This window comes from Phyllostomus hastatus, unplaced genomic scaffold, assembly GCF_019186645.2.
Source record: "Phyllostomus hastatus isolate PE091 unplaced genomic scaffold, TTU_PhHast_1.1 phas_contig_98, whole genome shotgun sequence".
Lineage (NCBI taxonomy): Eukaryota > Metazoa > Chordata > Mammalia > Chiroptera > Phyllostomidae > Phyllostomus > Phyllostomus hastatus.
The window spans coordinates 6,494,767-6,514,467 of NW_025333999.1; the positions used below are offsets into that span (position 1 = coordinate 6,494,767).

At 60.3% G+C, this 19,701-nt stretch overlaps 1 protein-coding gene across 10 annotated transcripts; it reads left to right on the forward strand.

Moving 5' to 3' along the window:
- The first annotated feature begins 3,824 nt into the window (after window positions 1-3,824).
- On the forward strand, window positions 3,825-19,561 carry SSBP4 (single stranded DNA binding protein 4). Of its 10 annotated transcripts, none has more exons than XM_045853171.1 (18): window positions 3,825-4,197; window positions 12,195-12,267; window positions 12,608-12,669; window positions 12,757-12,841; window positions 15,917-16,006; window positions 16,448-16,513; window positions 16,723-16,782; window positions 16,870-16,939; window positions 17,101-17,168; window positions 17,243-17,310; window positions 17,578-17,623; window positions 17,720-17,755; window positions 17,847-17,901; window positions 17,987-18,057; window positions 18,151-18,229; window positions 18,586-18,614; window positions 18,698-18,921; window positions 19,175-19,561. In XM_045853171.1, exons 1-17 carry the CDS (start codon window positions 4,139-4,141, stop codon window positions 18,905-18,907), a joined length of 1,227 nt encoding a protein of 408 aa, XP_045709127.1. In that variant the 5' UTR covers window positions 3,825-4,138; the 3' UTR covers window positions 18,908-18,921; window positions 19,175-19,561. The 10 variants fall into 10 exon arrangements, with proteins under 10 accessions (XP_045709127.1, XP_045709132.1, XP_045709126.1 ...); XM_045853176.1 differs by having other exon boundaries at window positions 18,698-18,805; XM_045853170.1 differs by having other exon boundaries at window positions 18,698-19,561.
- The last annotated feature ends 140 nt before the right edge of the window (window positions 19,562-19,701 follow it).

Here is a 19,701-nt window from a genome sequence, read left to right on the forward strand (position 1 = left end):
CCGTCAGCCAGGATGCTGGCCCCTTCCAAAGCTCCCCACTTTAATGAGAAGGGGCTGCTTTCATCTCCTGTGGAGACGAAAAACCATTATCAGGAAAACCCAAATCAGCCTTCCCAACTCTTGCAACATACTCACCACTCCACATCTGGGTCTGCAAGGGAGGGCCCATGCAGAAGGAGGCAGAGCTGCCAACAGAGTGCTTGGTGCTGTATTTTATTGTAACAGTGGCAAGTCCAATCTAGGCTAGTGTGGAACCGTAATATGGGAGATGTGGCCAGGGAAGGCAAGGAGGAGGGGGACAGAGACAGAGAAGGAGGAACTGCTGGGGCCAAAGACCAAAGGAGTAGCCAGAATAGGCCAGGACTAAAGCCAGAGAAAGGTGGCATGAGCAGCCAGTGCAAAGGCCTGGAGGTGGGCCCTCCAAGGGTCTGAGAAGGGAATGGCTGGAAGGGAGTGAGGGGAGGGACGGCCCCTCCTCCAGGCAGCCCCTCAGCCCCATACTCAGAACCTGCTTTGCTACCCACCCCCAGGCACAGCCCTGGACCCAGCAGGGTGGAGTTTGGGGGTTGTGGTGGTCCCAAGAGATGGAAACCCAGCTCAGGGAGACAGTCCCCACCAGCAACACAGGGGAGAAGTCGCAGGAGCCGGTGAAGGCGTCACAGGTCTGGGATTCAGACTGGATCCTTCACCTTCTGGCTTATGATTCCTCTTCTAGGCCCCTGACCCGGTCCATGGCCCCTGTCCACCTGGGCCTCTTTCCAGGCAACATCCCTGCTTCCTCCAAGTCTTCCCAAGATACTGGGTAGCCCCCACGGAGCTTCTTAAAACCTGGATGCTGATTCTACTCCTAGGGCTTCCACAGCTTCCCATGGCACCCCAGAGTTTTTAGAACAAATCCCCACGGGTCCTCTGCCTTCCTAGCAAACATCTCCCTCCTCTTGCCCCTGCTCCAGCTACACTTCCCTCCTTGCTCTACCTCCAACATCTGAACACTGGGCCCACCTCAGGGCCCTTGCACTTGCTATGACTGCAGCCTGAACATTCTTTCATGATCTTTCGGATCCAGCCCTTCCCAAAGTGGTGGGAAAAAAAAAAAAAAAAAAGAGGTACGAGCTTCTTGCCTTGGCGGGGGGACTCGGTTGGTTGGAGAGTGGTCTAATAAACCAAAAGTCAGGGCACGTACCTAGGTTGCAGTTTCCATCCCCTGTCCCGGCGGGAACTGAGGGCAGTGATCGATGTCTGTCTGTCTGTCTGTCTCTCCCCACCCTGCTTTCCTCTAAAATAAAATGAACATATCCTCGAGAGAGGATAAAATAAATATTTCTTTCTTCTCACGCCCCACCCTCGCATGGTGGGTTGGGGGCTTTTCTGTGGGTTCTGCTCTTGCCACGCGTGCGCCATGGTTGGATGTGCGTGGGGCCCAAAGCCCGCTGTTCTAGGAGTTTTTCGCCGGCGCCCGAGGCTGTGTTTGGAGATCTGTCCCCGTTGCCATGAGAACCGCGCTCTTCGCTCCCACCCCCTTCCCCTTTGCAGCGCCAGGGGCAGCGGGAGGCTCCGCCTCTCTCCCTCCTCCGCCCTCCTCCCGGAGCCCCGCCAACCCTGCTGTCGCCCTGTCCCCTCCACCGGAGACCCCCTCCCTCTGCCCAGCTTGTGGCACTCCGTGAAATTACCCTACCGACTCGCCAGCTTTTCACCATCCTTCTTCCCCATCAGACCCTCTTCTTCCCAAGCGGTAACAACGTGTACTGGTCTAGTACTCAAAGCCGGGCACACAGCAGGCGCTCAATAAATGTTTGTGAGGAGGAAGACTCACATCAACTCAAGAAACAGGCTCAGAAAGGGCGAGGGACCTGCCCACGGCACACAGAATCCTGGGGAGCCACGGAGCATTGGGAGATACATGTGGGGAAGGGGCGCCTGGAGGGTGGCGGGAGGAGCGTCTGCGGTCCCGGACGTCCCAGCTGCCATGCTGTGTGACTCCGGTGAGCAACACCCTCTCTGTGCCTTGTTCAGAGTAGGCCCTGGAGATTGGTGGTGGGAGCGGGCATTAAAATGAGGGCATCCTTGACACCCACAATCTCCAGTGGCCCCCCGGGCGCTGGAGAGTCCGGGTCTCCAAGCACGACGGAAGAATGTTGGCCGCGCCCCCATTAGCCCGTCGCGCGGGCCCCTCCTACGCGCCCGCGGGGCCCCGAGGCCCGCGGAAGAGGAAGCTGGGGGAGGGGATGGCCAGCTGGACAGGAAGTGGGTAGGGCTGGCGTCCCCCCACCCCCTGGCCGGGCCCCTCGGGATGGAGGCGCGGCTGAGGCTGTCTGGGCCCTTCTCTTCCTCTTCGCCTGTCTGGAACCCCAGCGGCTCCCCACTTCCCGCCCGTTTGCAGGCCTGAGTGGTGGTGGGGGGGATCCCATACTTGGTGGCCCCAAAGAAGGAGGCATAATGGGGATGGAGGTCTGCAGGCAGCAGGAGGGGGCATCCGCATCAAGGCAAACACAAAACACAGGAAACCTGAGTGCACAACCACACAATACAGTCCCAACCCACCCACACGCGGAGGCACACAGACACACAAGTGCACACAACTTGACGCTGCGTCACTCGGCTCCGCACAACTGCCGCGGACACTGCCACAGAGCCAGGGACCGTTCACTAGGCGCCTGCCAACCCCCCCAGGCGAAACGGCTGACACGTTCATGTAGGAAAAGGAACACAAACTCGCAGTTGTTACATGGGAAAAAAAGAATACCCATGGCAAAGAGTCATAGAAACATCCAGACCTGGAGTCAACACAACTGGACCACCTTCCCCTGTCCACCCCCCTTCCCCCAGTCCGCACACGTCTGCTAACATGACCCACAGGTAGCCTAGCACACAGGTCTCCACGAGGCCCAGGCACCCCTGCCCTGCTGTGTCGTGTCCTTGTCTGTCTGCCTCTGCCTCTGCTGCACGCCCCCTGGGAACAGAAGGGCCCCAGTAGGGGGAACGCGGCACCACAGTATGCACCCTTGATTCCTGCAGAAGGGCAGTTAAAAGTGGGTCGAGCTCCATTTACAGTTAGTGGCACTGAGGCTGAGAGGCATAGTCAGCCGGAGCGATCCAGTCAGTCACCCAAGCACCTATTGTTGACACAGGATGTGAATGTGAAGCAGTGCATGGTGGCTCCCAGGGTTTGGCCTGGGCACTCTAGGGGCTTCTTGTCTATGTGGTGTGTCTTTGTGTTGTGGGATGTGTGTGGCTCTGGGTGTCCATAGGCTCGGGGAGACCCCAGGTCCATGTTCAGAGCCCTGCGGTGGCTGCGATGGAGTGCCCCAGGGTGACTGGGAGTGGCTGCCATGGGCTTTTCCCCAGCTGTTGGAAGCTGTGCCAGTGTGAATCTCCATGCGGCTGTGTGCCTATGCTAGCGGTGGTGGGCTGTCTTCCTCTTCTGTGACAGCCACTATTGGGGCTGTGTATACACCTCTGTATGTGTATCAGCGTGTTCCTAGGTGAGCTGGGTGTGGGGAGCTCTGTAGCTGAAATGAAAGCTACATTCAGTGTGACTGTCAGTAGCTTTCCAGACTATCAGTAGTTATTCCAGGATCTGTGTGGACCTGTATGTGTCCTGGGTCTGAGATTTTATCTGTAGCTGAATGTGTGGCTGTGTTCGGGTGTGCAACTTGGGTGGCTGGTCCTATCTGAGGAATGTGTGTTCAGCCTTGATCAGCCATGTCCTGCTGTGCGTCCCCGGGTGGCCGTCCCCACTCATGCCTCGGTGTATGTGGCCACTCCCCCCCCCCCCACACACACACAGGCGGGCCCTGCGCGTGCGTGCCCGGCCCACGGTTCCAGCCGCGGGACCCACCCGCGCGCCCGCCATCGCCCCTTTAAGAACGGCGCGCGCGGCGGGAGGAGGGGGCGCGCGCTTCCCGGAACAGCCCGCGCAGTGGGAAGAGAGGAAGAAAATAAACCCGCGGCTGAAGCTGGAGCTGCCGCCGCCGGCGCCGCCGTTGGAGCTCCCCCGCGCGGATGATGCCTGCGGCGCCCGCGCGGGGCTCGGGGCGGTGAGGCCCGGGGTGCGGGGTAGCTATGGCGACGACGAGCGCGACTAGCCGCGCCGCCTGACAGGTGTGGGGACCCAGCGGCGGCGGCGGCTCGGAGCATTATGTACGCCAAAGCCGGCAAGGGCTCGGCCGTGCCCTCCGACAGTCAGGCCCGTGAGAAGTGAGTCGGGGGCCGGGGGCGGAGCTCGGCGGCCGCGCGGCTTCCGTGGGCCCCAGCGCCGGCGCGCACCGCGAGGGGCACGTGGGCGCGATGTGTCAGGCGTGCGGGGCCCAAGCGCTCTTGAGGGGCTGCGAGACTTGCGTGGGAACGCGAGACTTGAGGGGGCGCGGGTGACCCGAGGGGCGTCAGGGGCTTCAGGGGTCGCGAGATTTGAGGGGGCACGTGAAACCCGAGAGGTCTTGAGAGTTGAAGGGGCGTGAGATTTCCGGGGGCGCACGACACTCGAGGGACATGAGAGATCCTAGTGGCTTGGAGAATCGGGGAATTTGCGGGGAAGCGCGAGGCTCGAGGCCGCGAGATTTGAGGGGGCATGCGAGACCGAAGTGGGACTTGAGAGTCGCGAGACTTGCCCGACGGTCGAGCCTTCAGTGAGTGAGGTTGCAGACCTGCGTGCGCGGGGTCGCGATCCTGGTTGTTTCCCTCATTCTCCAGAGAAGTTTCCAGGGCAAGTGAGACTGGCCTTTCTGGAGAGAGGCCGCCTGTTCTCTAGGAAGCTCGGTGGGACCCCTGGGGAGGCCACAGGGCTCATTCCTGCGTTGGGGTCCCTAGGTGATGGAGTCCAGAAGTGCCGCCTCCTCTTTTGGGCGTGGCGCTAGGCCATGGGTACTAGGTGCTCTTGGATTGTTGGTAGGAGGGACAGTACCTAATTCCCAGATCCTGCAGTTTGGGGCTGTGGCCTGCAGAACTGGAAGCTCGGTCTGGGGCAGGGAGGCACAGCCTGAAGGTGGCACTGCCACTTACCTGCTCTGCGACATTGAGTGCCCCTCTCTTAAGGTTCATTTTCCTTTCTTGAGAAATGCAAACGTGGTATCAGTGCCATCTTTCTCTCTTTTAAAAGGTTTTATTTATTTATTTTTAGAGAGAGGAGAAGGGAGGGAGAAAGAGGCAGAGAAACATTGATGTGAGAGAGAAATATGGATGTTGCCTCCTGTACACGCCCCTGCCAGGACTGAACCCACAACCCAGGCATGTGCCCTGACCAGGAACCAAATGGATGACCTTTTGCTTTGTGAGAGGACATCCAGCCAATTGAGCCACCCCAGTCAGAGCTCAGTACCATCTCTTAGGAAGGGGGAGGACTTGCAAAGTTCTGGGAGCTGTGACCTTCCCACAGCAAGGGTACCCAGTGGCCTGCAGTTTTGTTCAAGTGCCAGGGAAAGGTGCCTGCAGGAGGGAAGGCTTTCCATGGCTGATAGCCAGTGGCCGATTCGCCAGATCCTAAGAATTCCAGCAGCTTCCAGTGGCCTGATGGGAAACAGGCTGCCAGAACAGAGAGGAGGCTGGGTCACTCTTGAGAGGTCCCATGATGACACGCCTTGAGGGCCAGGCCAGGAGTGAGGACTTGTATGACAGGGCAGAAAGAGGAGCCCTGGATGTGGGCTTGCTTGCAGCCTTCTCTTGTCCTGCCTCGTCTGCTTGGGCTAACATTGGGACCCCTCCCTTCCACAAGGACAAGTGTCCATTCTCTACCCAGCTTCGGGATCATTTTGGAGAAGAGATTCTTCTGGCCAGAAGATGTTAGGCAGATAACTGCCCTTTCAGGCCTTCCTTGTCCACCTGCACAGTTATGAGGTTGGGCTCCATTTTCAAGCACCCTTGCACAAAGACTTTTTGAAACTGGCATCTGGCTTCTGCCCAGGTTGGAAGCAGGGCATGTCTGGCTTTGCCACCCCACCCCTGGGGGTCTTGGCATGTCCTCGGTCATTCTCTTACACTGGTTTCTGGGCCTGGGGTGGAGTGTGGTTGTTGGGAAGGCAGGTCCCAGAGCTGAAGAATCCCACATTCTAGCAGAGAGGCAGGTGTCTAGTTACTTGGGCAAATAAATGGGAGGCCAAGCAGAGGGATGATCTCTAGATATTCTATGAAGAAAGCAAAGTGGGAAAGTGGTTGGTAGTGAAGTATGTGAGGGCTTTCAGGTATGCAAAGACCTGGAGGAAGAGTAGGCAGCCTGGGGCACAGCAAGTGCAAAGGCCCTGGAGTCAGGTCTGGCAAAGGAGCTAGGGCTGGTGCCCTGGGCGGGGGCAGAGCCACCCCTGAGGGCTCTGTGAGGGCAAGAGAAGCTTGTGTGTCTGAGAGTGCACTCCCGCTCCCATGTGGAGCTGGGAATCTGGGAGAGGTGGGTACATGGATCTGGGTAAGAGTTGATGATGACAGCTTAGGTGTGGCCGTGGAGATAAAATAAGGGAGAGAGTCAGAGATTTGAGCTGAGGGTAGTGGGTTTGGGAGTTGGGTTCTGATTCCATCAGATATCCCAGGAGAGATACGATTCTTTGAACCTGGCCTTGGCTTTTGGTGAGGGCTGGAAAGGGGGTAATCCGAATCCTGGCCCCTTCTCTCATGATCCCCCCTCTCCCTAGCCTGCCCAGCAGAGAGTCTCAGAGGGTGGGGGGATATGCAGAAACACCTGCTGTAGGGGCTAGAGATGCCCTGTGTGGCCTGTTCTCTAGTACCCTTTCTTCCCGAGCCATCCTGTGCTCATCCATGTCTCGTAAAGGGTCCCGGATGAGCGTGTTTGGAGATGGGGTTCTGCTACTAAAGAAAGCTTGGAAAACACCAGAGGGGGGTCAGGGCTTGGAGGAGAAGTGACCTGCCAGGCTCACAGGTTCTGGGCATGGAGAGCTCTAGAGGAGTACACTGGCTGCTCTGTTTCCCCACCCGAAGTGTGGCCTGCGGGCCTTGCAGGGTGCTCACAAGGACTGGGTGAAAGGCTGCAGGCACAGCACCCCTCGCTGGCAGCCAGCCACACACGGAGCCACTTCCTGTCTCTGGGCTTCGGTTGCCTCCTCTGTGAAATGGGGTGAAGGAGCTGCACGGCTCAGGTCCTTGCCTCTCCTGGACTGTGTTTTGCTTTCCTTCCTCCTGAGCCTCTCTGACTCCCTGTCTCAGGCCGGGGTCTGGGCCAGGTTGCTGCAGAAACAGAGTGCCTATCTATCGCTTCTCCGCCTTCTGGCTAAGATCAAGTATAGAAACAGAGCTCCTGTGGGGTACGCTGGCTTCCGGTCTCTGCCCTTGGGGGTGCACAGCAACGTCTACACAGGGTGTCCCACCTGCGGCCCCCGAAGGGTGGCTATGAATGCCCAACACAAAATTGTAAATGTACTTAAAATATTGAGATTTTTTGTGATTACACGTCACAATGTATTTCATGTGTGGCCCGAGACAACTCTTTTTCTTCCAGTGTGGGCCAGAGATGCCAAAAACTTAGACAGCCCTGGTAGGGAGTACAGTGATGGGGTGGCCTGGAGGGCCAGAGGGAGGCTGGGGCCCTCGGGCGCTGCCTGCATGGAGGCACAGCCTCTTCCTTGAACTGGGAACACTCCAGTCCACAGGGAAGCCCATGAGTGACTGCCACCCAGAACTAACTAGCACTTGCGTTTGCTAGTTGGTTTCCGGTCTTTTAAATTTAGGGATGAAGGTGACAGGGACAGTTGGAGGCCCCTTTATTCCCTTTGCATCACTCCACTTCTGCCTCAGAGGCTCTGCCTTTGTGAATGGAGGGGAAGAGCTCTAAACATCTGCTTTGTTGTGTTTCTCCTCGGGCACTTCATGTGCTGTGAAGTGGGTTTCGAATAGGTCTGTAAATGGCAACCCCAGTTGGTGTTACTAAGCACCTCAAGTTTCTCTCCTGGGATTGGTTTTGAGATGGCACATAGCCACGGAGAAAGTTCGTTGATTAGCCCAGCAGTTGAGAGAGTCACCTGTGTGTCTGTCCCCGCTTCCAGGTGTGGCCATGGGCATCCTTGTTGGTGAGGGCACTGGTAAGAGATTCTTGAGGAAGGAACCCCCGAGCTGAGTCCTAGAGGCTGAGCAGAGCTGGTGGACAGGGGAAGCCTCCGGGAAAGGGCTCGAGAAGAGGCCTGGGGAGAAAATGGGAGGAGGGGAAGGCAGGGATGACATTTGTGTGTCGGGGGTTGTCACTGGCCACTGAGCGGGAAAAAATCTGTAATCAGCAGAGGCTCCCAGGAGGCTGGTGAGGAGGGGGCCAAACCTTGGCAAGAGATGGCTGAAGGCCTGGCCTTGAGGGTGGCTGAGAGAAGGGAGGAAATGTGTGGGCTGGAGACTCCCTTTGTGGGGCATCAGTGGGAACTGGCTGGTGGATTGTGCATGGTGAGGGAGTGATACAAGGCTGCCTCCCTGCACCCCCCCCCCCCCGGCCCCGTCCCTGACCCAGCTTGTGCCTCCAGGGTCTTTAAGGGAGAGGAGAGCACTGGGCCAGGAGCACCCGTTACCATAATTCCTGATAATTATGGTAATTCTTGATAATTATGGTGGTAGTGCTGCATTTTAGTTCACAAGGCTCTAACAAACCATGGTCACCACGTTCCTGCACAGCCCATGTGCCCTTCTCCCCGTGAGCACCCCAGGGCCAGGCACCCCATATCCTTCACGTCACTGTTCCTTCTGGGAGGAGGGTCTCCCTGGAGCCACCCATGCTCCCTGCCACCCATCTGCCTTTTTGCAGCCAGAGCCCCTCCAATGGGCAGGCTCTCCGTTCTGCAGGTCGTTTGTTTTACCAGGAGCGGGCTCCAGAGCCCTGCCCTCCTCCGTGGCCCAGCTCAGGGCCCGGGTGGTCAGCGGCTGCAAGTCCTCCCTGGAGACCCCAAAACCACCCGCCATATGTCCTGGCTTCAAAACTTTGCACCCAAAACAAGAGAAACAGCCCAGAATTCCTCCTCAAGACTCCATCCTGGCAAAAATTAAAGTACCAACATGTAACAGAAGTCATCAAAATTAAGAATCTTCTCTGGCTTCTCTTCACTCTTGGGATGAAACCGCAGATCCTTGACATCAAACCAGCAAGTGCTGACCTTTCCCAGGGCTCGCTGATGACCACCCGGGTTGGTTCTCCTAACGCTCAAGAGAGGTAGTCCAGGTGACCAGGGGCCTGGGGTGCCCCTGTGAACTCCACAGGAAGGGGAACAAGACCAAGTCCCTGCCCTCCCAGCTACGTTTCGAGGGGCTGCAGGCAGTGAACAGAGACTTGTGCCAAGTGGGAATAAATAAGATGACGAGGAGAAATTGGGCAGGGCAGGGGTTAAGTGTAACAGGGAAGCCTCTGACAGGTGACATTGGAGCCCTGCAGGTCTCTACATGGAAGTGCCCTTGGTGGGGGAACAGCCTGTGCGGAGGCCCTGGCATGCAGTGTGGCCGGTGGTGGGGGGCCACTGGAGGGTGTAGCAAGGAGTGCTGTGGGGATGTGTGTAGACTCCGGGGCTGAGAGAGCAGCCACTGGAGAGGCCTTGTCAAAATTCAGGTAAGAGAGATGGTGGCTGGACCAGCTGTGTGGTGGAGACAGCAGGAGAGATCTTTTTCTTTAAGGTTTTACCTTAAATTCAATATGTATGGTGATCTCAGTCTCGGGGGACAGCGTGTCCCGCCCCTCTGTGAGTCAGTGCCTGGTCACCCAGTTTGGACCACATGGTGGGGGCAGGAGGGGGGTGGGTAGGGGTGGAGGGCAGCTGTGGAGGGGCAGATTGAGGTTGGGCCTTTGGACGCCAGGTGGGTAGTGGACCCCAAGTTTGGGAAGGCCGTGCTGGAGCGCCCTGTGGGCAGTTGTGTGAAGATGCCCTCAGAGCAGGAGGCAGACTGCCTGGAGAAAGGAGAGGAGAGGCCTGGGCTGAGGGGGAAGAGGAGGCAGGGATGGGCTGCTGGACCTGTGGCCTGGGTCGGATGCCACCCCTGGAAGGTCCAGGGCCAGGGGAGACAGAGAAGGACCTGGTGGGCTGGCAGCATGGAGCCCTTGGTGGATGTGGGGAACCAAGGGCCACTTCTTTAGGAGGTTTACGGACCCCTAGGAGAGCCCCCTGCCATGAGGAGTGGGGTGTGTGGCCAGAGTGCAGCCCGTGCCCTTCTGCTCTCCTGAACTGCCAACTCCATCTTGCTACCTGTCTCCAGGTGTCTCACACCCCCAGTCCTTCCTGTTCTCTGCACAGACCCTCAAAGTGGGCAGGGGGCTGGCCGGACCCCTGAGGTTCTCTCTTTGCCTGGAAGGTGGGGTGGTGAGCAGTTCTGGGCTTTTCATGTCCATTCCTTCAGCAATGGATATGGATCTGGGGATGCAGGCCACTTGCGAAGGCTCGGGAAGCCTCTGGGGGAGGTATCTCAAGAGTGAGTTAGACAGGTGAGCCTGGAGGCCAGGGGGCCAGGAAGGCCACTGGGCTGGAGAGGGTCAGACACTGGAGGACTGCTGGGGGTACCACATCAGAATCTGGGGGGGGAGCCTGAGCTGGAGGTGCAGCCAACAGGGGTGTGATGATGTGGTGAGGACTGAGGCCAATCTTGGGGGACTCACATGCTTGGAGTCGTGTGATCATCATGAGTCCTACACATCTGTGCCTCATCCCTGTCCCTTGAGTGGCCACCTCATGTCACATGATGCAGTGTGTGCTGTAGAAACACCTCATCCTGGGATGGCTGTCACCTGGGACCCTCAACATCCCCTCCCCCTTATCCTCCATAGCACACACTGCCTTCCAGCTCACTATGGAACTTACCTTCTTGTATCATCGTTCCACTGTTCCTCCTCACGAGCAGGTAGCCTTTAGGGGGACGGGGATCTGTCGTGTTCCTGCTCAAGGAAGCACTGGGCTAATGCCGGTTGAGTGAATGAGTGAAAGAATGGGCAGATGGATGAAGGAAGGATGAGGGCCCAGGGTAAGAGCAGACTTGGGGAGGGGCAGAGGGTGAGGGCCAGGACAGAGGGCAGGAGCTGGCAGGAGCATCTGATGCCAGGGGAGCTGGGCTGTTAGGATTGAGGACCCTGGCTGGCCTGAGAGAGATCAGGAGGATGAGACAAAGCAGGCTCCATTTTGGGTGGGGCTGTCAGCCAGGGGAGAACGGCTAGCTAAGTCCGAGACACAGCCCCAGTCCTGCCCTTGGGGAGACCCCAGCCTTGATCCAGAACCCCCCAAGCCCACCTGGGTCCTGGCTGGGCAGTAGGAGGATCCTGGGGTCCCAGAGGGGCCAGTGTCAGTGGGGCGGGGGCGGGGCTAGGGACTGGCAAGAGGGCTGGATCTCGTCTCTCTGCCAGCTGGTGTGGAAGACAGATGGGAGAGGGGAGGCAGAGGATGGAGTGGCCTGGGTGGCTGTGGGGACGGGTGGACCTCCCTGTGTGTCCCACAGAGGGCGCTGCTGGTTGACAAGTGGCCCATGTGTTTGGGGGTGGGCAGCTGCTGAATTTGTGTGGGGGGCGTACCAGACATTGTGGGCGTTTGGCAGCCAAGCAGAACTGCTGGCCCCATCTCCCCTCCCTCACCCACACTGCCCCAGACTCGCCCTGGGGGCTGGCACAGAGATTTGGCAGGCCCTGATCCCCAGGAAGAGGATGGGCCCCAGGGACACCTGGAGGAGGAAGGCCTCAGGGAGGAGAGGAGGGTGCTTTCCTTCCTCAGCAGGCAGGACTGGGGGAGAGTAAGGTGCCAGCACTGGGCCCAGGGCCCAGGATGCCCTCTAGGAGAGCTCATGCAGTGCACAAGCAGGTGTGATGCCTCGGAGCCCTTCTCCAGGCAGAAGACCTCCCCAGGGCCAAGGCTGCTCTGGGGTCTTGGCATCAGCAGGACAGGGCTAGGACTGAGTCTGAGAGGGGCCTGGAAACGGGGAGTTGGGGACTGCTGGCAGTGTTGCGTGCTGGAGGGGCCGAAGGCAGGGCGTGTTGGTGGGTGTGCAGGAGTTGGCCCGGCTGAGCAACTAGGGAGGAGGCCATCTCCTGGGAGGAGTGGGGGAGATGGGGTGTTTGGGGACCATCGGTGGACAGTGAGTGAGGCTGGGGGTGGGAGCTATCAGGACTCACTGTGGGCCCCCTGCCCCTCATCTCCACCGGCCCAACTGAAGGCAGGTGCCTGGCCTGAGACACCCCCTCCAGGGATCCTTGAGGAGGGGCTGGAGGCTGACTCCACCCCAGGCCTCCTGAGAGCCTGAGCCCCTCCCGCCCCCCACAGGCTGGCGCTGTACGTGTACGAGTACCTGCTGCACATCGGGGCCCAGAAGTCGGCCCAGACCTTTCTGTCCGAGGTAAGCTGGCCCAGCCCCTCCACTCCCGCCCCAGGTCCTCTCCTCCCAGTTTCTGTCGGGGCTGCAGTAGTGGTGCCAGATGGCCCCTCTGAAGGCCCTTGGAACGGAGGGCTGGGGTGAGTCGGGCCCTCAGCTGGCGTACAGGCGTCTTTCTGTCTGGGGATCTGACGTTTGCTACTCTGCCCTCGTGCTTACCCAGCTGTTCTCCCCCCCACCCGGCTGCCTTGCTTTGATCTGCTGGTTCCCTCCCCCATGTTCCCTGCCTGAGGTGGGTCGTGGGGTGGGGGGCGTCCAGCAGACTGGGCAGTGGCTCCTCACCTGCCTTCCTTCTCCTGTGCAGATCCGATGGGAGAAGAACATCACGCTGGGGGAACCCCCAGGGTTCCTGCATTCCTGGTGGTGGTGCGTGCGGGGCTGGTGTGGGCAGGCTGCAGAGGGGCTGGGTGAGGGGTATGTGGGGAAACCATCATTTCCCCCTGCCACCCACAGCGTTTTCTGGGACTTGTACTGTGCAGCACCTGACCGCAGAGAGGCATGTGAGCACTCCAGCGAGGCCAAGGCCTTCCAGGACTACGTGAGTCCTGCCCTAGGGACCCGGTGTGGGCAAGGTGGAGGGGCCTGGGGTGGGGGAGCTGTGTGGCCTATGCTTGTCTCAGGCGGGCTGGGTGCTGGCATCCCAGTGCCCTCCACTGGGCCCAGGGTCACTCACAGGGAGGCTCATCCCACTGCACCGCAGCCCCCAGCTTTTTCTGCAGCCAGCCCCCCCCCCCTTCACTTGAGCCCCATTCTGGGGTAGACATACTGCAGCTCTTGCTTCTACCGCCGCCCATCCCCTGCCACCCCAGCCTCTCTGAGCCTCCCTAGGTAGGAGCCCTGCTGAGTTTTGGGGTTGAGCTGACAGCACCTGGGATGCTTCCTGACCTTACTGTGTGACTGGGGTTGCTTACTGCCACTTTGGCCTCAGTTTCCCTCTTGGTTGATGGAGTGTATGGCATCAGAGGCCTGTTTGGAGATGAGTCTGGGGGGTGACTTGAGGGGATGGGTGGCATTTTTGTCATGGGGGTGCAGAAGGCAGTCCCCTGCCCTTACCTTCTTCGCCCTGGCCTGTGGAGAGGTCCACGGCAGGCCAGAGAGGGCTCAGGGGCCCTAGGCTGTGGGTCCCAGGGGCAGGCAGTGCCCCAGCCAGCTTCTTGGGGAGGTACAGCTCCAGACGATTTCTCCATTTCCACCCCTTTCTCCCTTTGCACCCACTTCCTCCAGCTGGTGCACTCGCTCACTCACCTCTTTGCCTCAGGCCTCCCAAGGCACAGCCGCCTCCACCTCTCTTCGCAATGGCACCTGGGTGCAGGCCTCTTCAGGGCTGAGGTGCAGCCATGAGGGGCAGGGGTTTACCACATCCCTGTAGTCGCCCCACGCATGCTGTGCACGCGTGCATGGAGACTGGGGGCCCTGCTGGTAACCCCCATCAGACCCTTCTATGCATCTGTTTCCCTGTGTCCAGGTCCCACTGGACTTTGGACCCAGGGGTGTCTGAAGCTGTGTCCCTCCTTGTGCCTCTCCAGTGTCCCTAGGGCTGTTACCCTCACAGCCTGTCAGCACCAGGGCCCCACCTGGGTCTAAGCTTCTGGAGGGGGCTCCACATCTGTGTGAACAGTGCTTCCTGGTGTGCACCAGTTACCATGGCAGCAGGGCACCTGGGGCAGCAGGCACAGCAGTGGGGGTGGGGGGGTGCACAGGGTGTCGGGACCCTGCAGCCTCTGCTGTGGCTGGGGCCACCTTGCCCACCCTCCCAGGGGGCTCCACCTCCCTCCTCCAGGCATCTCCAAGAAACACCAGCACGCCTTAGGCCTTAGTCTGTTGTCATGGCAGTGTGGGCTGGTTGCCTTTAGGAGGATGATGGGGGGGGGGGGGTCCAGCCCAAGCCTCCTGAAAGGGAGGGTGGGCCGGTTGTGCGTTAACCCTTAAGGGCCTAGAGTCTGGGAGCCGCAGGGGTAAGGGGTGCCCAATCTGCCCCCACCTCACCCCCATACCTTGTGGTCCCGAGGTCTGCTCACAGCCTTCCCCACCACCACCCTCCCCTCCCAGCCCAGGAACCACTCGGGCGCCTGCTATGGCTGTGAAGGGGGCTGCCCCCTCCCTGTGCAGTAGGCAGTGGGGGTGTGGACAGACCCAAGGCTGGGAGGCACCCCCCAACCCCTGAGGCAGGCCTGCCAGAGGAGCTGTGACAAGCCATAGGGCTGTGTGTTTGCACTGAGGTGAGGTGGAGGCAGGGGGGCCCAGGGGCTGAAAGCTTTGTTCCCGCCACCCCCAGGGCCCCTTGGGCTTTCAGGTGACTTGTGCTGGGTTCTGGGAGTGTTCTTAGCCACTGTTGACGTGGGGAGGCTCCCACCAGTACCCCCAGCTTAGGGCCTGGGCGGGAGTCCTTTAGAGGCAGACCTTTGAGGAGCAGGAAGGGTGCCAGGCTGCAGTTTCCCTTAAGGAGGGGCTGGTCTTGGGGGGGGGGCCCTTGCCCCCCTCCTGCCAGGCAGGAAGTGTGTGACTGGGCTAGTGTTTAACCCCTCTGAGCCCAAGTGGTTGCAGTTCCACAGATTCCTGAGCACCTGGTGCTGGTTCTAATGGAGATGCACTATCCCCTTCCTCTTGGGGCCTGGTGGGAGAGGCGTTGGGGGTGATACTGACAGAAAGGAGTGGGGGCCCCCAGAAAAAGTGCTTTCTACTCAGTGCCCTTCCTTATTCTTCGATGTGTCCCCTCTGCCCTGTAGACTAGCCCTCCATCCCTCCTCCCCACTGCTCTGTGGGCCCCAAAGGCTGACAAGCCTGGGACTTGCAACTGACCAGAGCAAGTGACTTGTCAGCCTGTCCCCTGTATCTCTGCCCTTGGCCCACATGATAGTGCCCTTCTAGCACCTGGCCTTCTCCCCTACTCTGTCTGACAAGGGTTGGGGGCCTGGGTACTGTACCCTTCTTCCTCCAGCTCCTACCGGAGGGGCTGGGGGAGTGGTCTGCATAGCAGCTCTGAGGAGGAGCCCTGGGAAGGGAGGTTCATCTAGAAGCTGTTGATCTTTTGTCTATTTCTTTGGCACGACATTTTGGGTAGAGCTGAGGGTCTAGCTAAGCTGCCTTGCTAGCCAGGAGGACACAGGGTGTGTTGGGAAAGGCCTGGGGTGGGGGACGGTGCCCTGCCCAATGGAAGTTGGATTTGGATGGAAAGAAATCAGCCCGTGTGGGACGGCCGTGTGTATGCCTGTCTCACGTGGTTGACATTTTTAGACACCCCGCCCCCCCGCCTCCCGCAATCCTTGGGCTTGGGATTCTGGGGCTTGAGACCTTTGGATCCCTGGCCTTCTTTGTGGGCTATGGGCTCAGCCTGGCTGGGCCCTGACTACCTCCAGGTTCTCAGGTGCGGCGAGGAGGCAGGGCCCCTGCAAGGCCACCCACCAAATAAAGTCTGTGGATCTGTTAGGGTTCCTAAACTGGTGCGGGAACAGGGGCAGCTGCTCCGTCACCCAGAGGACCCACCCTCCCATGGGTGGACAGAGGGTCAGGTGGCTAGGGTTCCCTGTTCTGTGGGACTGGCTGCTTGCTGAGAGGAGGGAACACTGGGGCAGAGGTGGCCTGACCAAACACTTGTGTGTCATGCATCCTGCAGAGTGCTGCGGCTGCCCCCAGTCCTGTGATGGGGAACATAGCCCCCAGCGATGCAATGGCAGCAGGCCCCATGGCGCCTGGCTTCTTCCAGGTACAGCCAGGGCTGGGGCCCTTCCCTGACCTTGGGTGCACGTGTGTCAGAGAGACAGGTGTGGGCCCCACGCTGGGAGAGGCTGGAGCCAGGCAGGCTGGAGTTGCAGGGGAGGGTTGTGGATGTGGTGGGATGCACATGCGGGCCTTGGTGGTGCTGGCAAAGGAGGGGCTACGGGATCTGGGCCCTAGTGCAGGAGAGGGTGGGGTGAGCATGCCAGGGCGCCTGGGCCCATGGAGCATGGCTCTCTCAGCCATGGGTCCTGCCCATGACCCCTCCTATAGGGGATACCCCCAGTCTTGCTGCTTGGTGAGTGGCCCACCCTGTTGCCTCCATGGCAGCCCCTCCTCTTCCCCTCCCTTGACCAGATTCAGCAGGGCCTCAGGAAACAGTGAGCTTCAGGTGACCCAGCTCTTCCAAACCCATCTGGTTCTGTCCTAGGGTCCTCCTGGCTCCCAGCCACCCCCCCACAACCTCAACACCCCAATGATGGGGCCTCACATTCAGGTAAGGACCTGGGACAACCTGCCCCCTTGCCCACACACGCACCCCTCTGCGCTCGCACACACCAGGAGCCGGCTGCTGTGGTTTGCTGGCTGGGCCTGGAGGAGGGGGCGAGCCAGGTTCTGGGCCTGGGCACAGCAGGAACCAGGTAGCTTGGGGAGGGGGGTGAGTGGGTAGGGGAGAGGTGCTGACCCCTGGCCCACCTCTTCCAGCCCTTCATGTCACCGCGGTTCCCAGGGGGCCCCCGGCCCACCCTGCGGATGCCGAGTCAGGTGAGAGAGGGAAGACAGATGGAGGGGTGGCAGGAGCTGGGCCAGGGTGGGGACACCCACACTCAATGGTCCATGCCCACTCTGCAGCCTCCTGTGGGCCTCCCTGGCTCCCAGCCCCTCCTTCCTAGCACCATGGACCCCTCCCCACGTGCTCAGGGTGAGTAGAGAAGCTCCAGCTGGTATCCTCCATGACCCATCAGGACCCCAGCTCTAAGTGCCCCCTCCCTGCTGCCTCATTGTACAACCGTCCCCCCAGGCGCGAGTCCACACTGGGGAGTGGTCCCGACCTGAGCCACCTTCCTTCTGCCCCCACCCCAGGGCATCCAAACATGGGCCCAATGCAGAGGGTGACTCCTCCACGGGGCATGGCCGGTGTTGGGTCCCAGGTAAGGGGTAGACCCAGGGGGCTTCAGGGGCTCCACCCTCTTGGCCTGTACTCAGGGCCCTTTCCCCCTCACAGAGCTACGGAAGTGGCATGCGGCCCCCACCCAACTCCCTCGCTGGCCCAGGCCTGCCCACAATGAACATGTAAGGCCCCTAAGGGACCCTCAGAGTGTGCCCCCAGGGGCCACCATCCAGCTTCTTGGGGCTGGATCAGCACAACAGCACAGGATATTATTTATTCCACTGTTGGTTGGGGAAACTGAGGCCCAAAGGCCAGTGAGTGATGGGTTGAGGTGTCCAAGTGGTTACCACATAGCCAACATCTGCTGTTTTGGGGGCCTAGGGGGCAGGGTTGGGAGGGTGGTGTGCTATCTGGCCCAGCCCCAGGTTCTACCCACCATCTTTTAAAAGGGGCCCCGGAGTGCGCGGCCCGTGGGCCAGCCCCAGTGGCAACTCGGTGAGTTGGGGAATGGGAATGGGGGGTGGGTTGGGCTAGGGGTGTGGAGGGTACAGTCCGCCAATGCCAGCTGCTTACTGCTGCCCCTCTCCCTAGATCCCCTATTCTGCCTCCTCCCCTGGCAGCTACACAGTGAGTGGGGCTGGCACTTGGCAATGTGATGGTGGGGGGAGCAGGGTGGCAGGCGGGGCCTTTCTAATGTTTTGCCTATCTCTGCATGCAGGGACCCCCAGGAGGCGGTGGGCCCCCTGGAACACCCATCATGCCCAGCCCTGGAGGTACTAGGGTCTGGGTTCAGTGTGGGGAGGGGTGTGTTTGAGGGAGGCCCCCCAAACCTAGGCCTTCATGTGTCATCTTCCCCAGACTCCACCAACTCCAGCGAGAACATGTACACCATCATGAACCCCATCGGGCCGGGTGCTGGCAGGGCTAATGTAAGTGGGGAGCTGTAGGGTAGGGGCGGCTGGAGGTGGTGGCTCAGCCAGTGGGGTGGTGGCCCAAGTCCCACCCAGCCCTTTTGCCTGCAGTTCCCACTGGGCCCCAGTCCGGAGGGCCCTATGGCAGCCATGAGTGCGCTGGAACCTCACCATGTGAACGGATCCCTGGGTGAGTGGGCGGCTGGGACCCACCCCTCAGGGGCTGCTTTGCTAGCCTCATGCTACCACTGAGGGCCCCCCTCCACAGCCCCGACCCTGTGTTCCCTGTAGGGGCATCAGGGTTGTGCCCTGAGCTTCTGTGGTTGACTTAGTGACGTCAGCTGCACTGGTGGTGGGGTCCGATAACTAAACCTCCAGGAAGCCTGGCTGGCAGCATTGGTACCCCTTCAGGCCTCCTCCCTGGACCCCAGGGCAGGCCAGGCAGAGGGGGTGGGTGCAGCCATGGTGTGTGGGGGGGTATGTTTGTGGAGGACCCCAGAGCAGGTGCATCTGAGCTGCGTGACACCATGTGTCCGTCATCCACAGGCTCGGGCGACGTGGACGGGTTGCCGAAGGTGAGAAGCTTCGCTCAGGCAGGGCTGGAGTGTAGGGCGGGAGGGCAGGACCAAAGTCTCGCGCTGACTGCGGCTGCCCCCAGAGCTCCCCCGGCGCAGTGGCCGGCCTGAGCACCGCCCCGGGCACCCCGCGGGATGACGGCGAGATGGCGGCCACCGGGACTTTCCTGCACCCGTTCCCGAGCGAAAGCGTAAGCGACTGCGTCGACTCTCCCCCCGCGGCGGCGTCGGGCCGGAGGGGCCTGGCGGGCAGGCCCCGGCGGGGCGGCCGGGGGGCCAGAGCAAGACCATGACTGCGGCGGGCCAGGTGGGGGGGCAGCCGCGGCATCCTTCCCCTTCTCTTCCTCCCCACTCCTGCCCTGGTGTCACGCCCTTACCCTGTTCCCACCCAGTGACCCTTGCCCCAGGACTGCCTCAACTCCTTAACTTCTTCCATACCTGCCCCCAGCCACTCCACATATGCCCCACTGGTCCATTTGTCCATTCTCCCTGGGGGGTGGGTCCCAGCCTAGGCCAGAGCTGAGCCCGCCCCCGCGCGCCACCCCCTCGTCTCTCCGCAGTACTCGCCTGGGATGACCATGAGCGTGTGACGGGGCGGTAGCCCCTTGCCCACTGCTGGCCTCGTCCTCTGCCCAGCGCCCCTGCCCGGGGCCAAGGGCCAGTGGCTCAGGTGGTCTGCAGGGGGAGGGTATAAGGTCACACCTTGGGCAGCTGGACTCCTGGTCAAGGCTTGGAGGCTGGGAGGCCACGCCCACGAAGGACTCTCATTTTATTAAAAACACAAAAACGCAAGGACCTCAGAGATGCTCTTTTCCGTGTGGGCCCAACCCCCACCCTCACTCCAGTTCTTTTTGTCCTGGGGGACTCCTTTGGGATTTCCCTTCCTCTGGAGGGCAAGGGGTAGGCCCCATCAATAAATGTAACTTGTTTTGGTTTTTGGTGTCTGATCTCAAGATTGCTTAACTTTGGCTTGTAGCCACACCCTCCACCCTGGGGTCTTAGCCCCACCTTCAGGGCTGGGTTAGGCAGAGGCCCTGGGAGTTCTGGAAGGTCCCTGAGGGTTGAGACAAGTTTTGAAGGGTAGGTA

Bases quoted from the DNA above. Each gene is read 5' to 3' on its own strand.
- SSBP4 (XM_045853170.1), top strand. From the start codon at position 4,139: ATGTACGCCAAAGCCGGCAAGGGCTCGGCCGTGCCCTCCGACAGTCAG. The intron at 17,311-17,577 runs GTAAGGCCCCTA...ATCTTTTAAAAG, and splicing joins GGCCTGCCCACAATGAACAT to GGGCCCCGGAGTGCGCGGCC. The intron at 18,058-18,150 runs GTAAGTGGGGAG...TTTTGCCTGCAG, and splicing joins CGGGTGCTGGCAGGGCTAAT to TTCCCACTGGGCCCCAGTCC.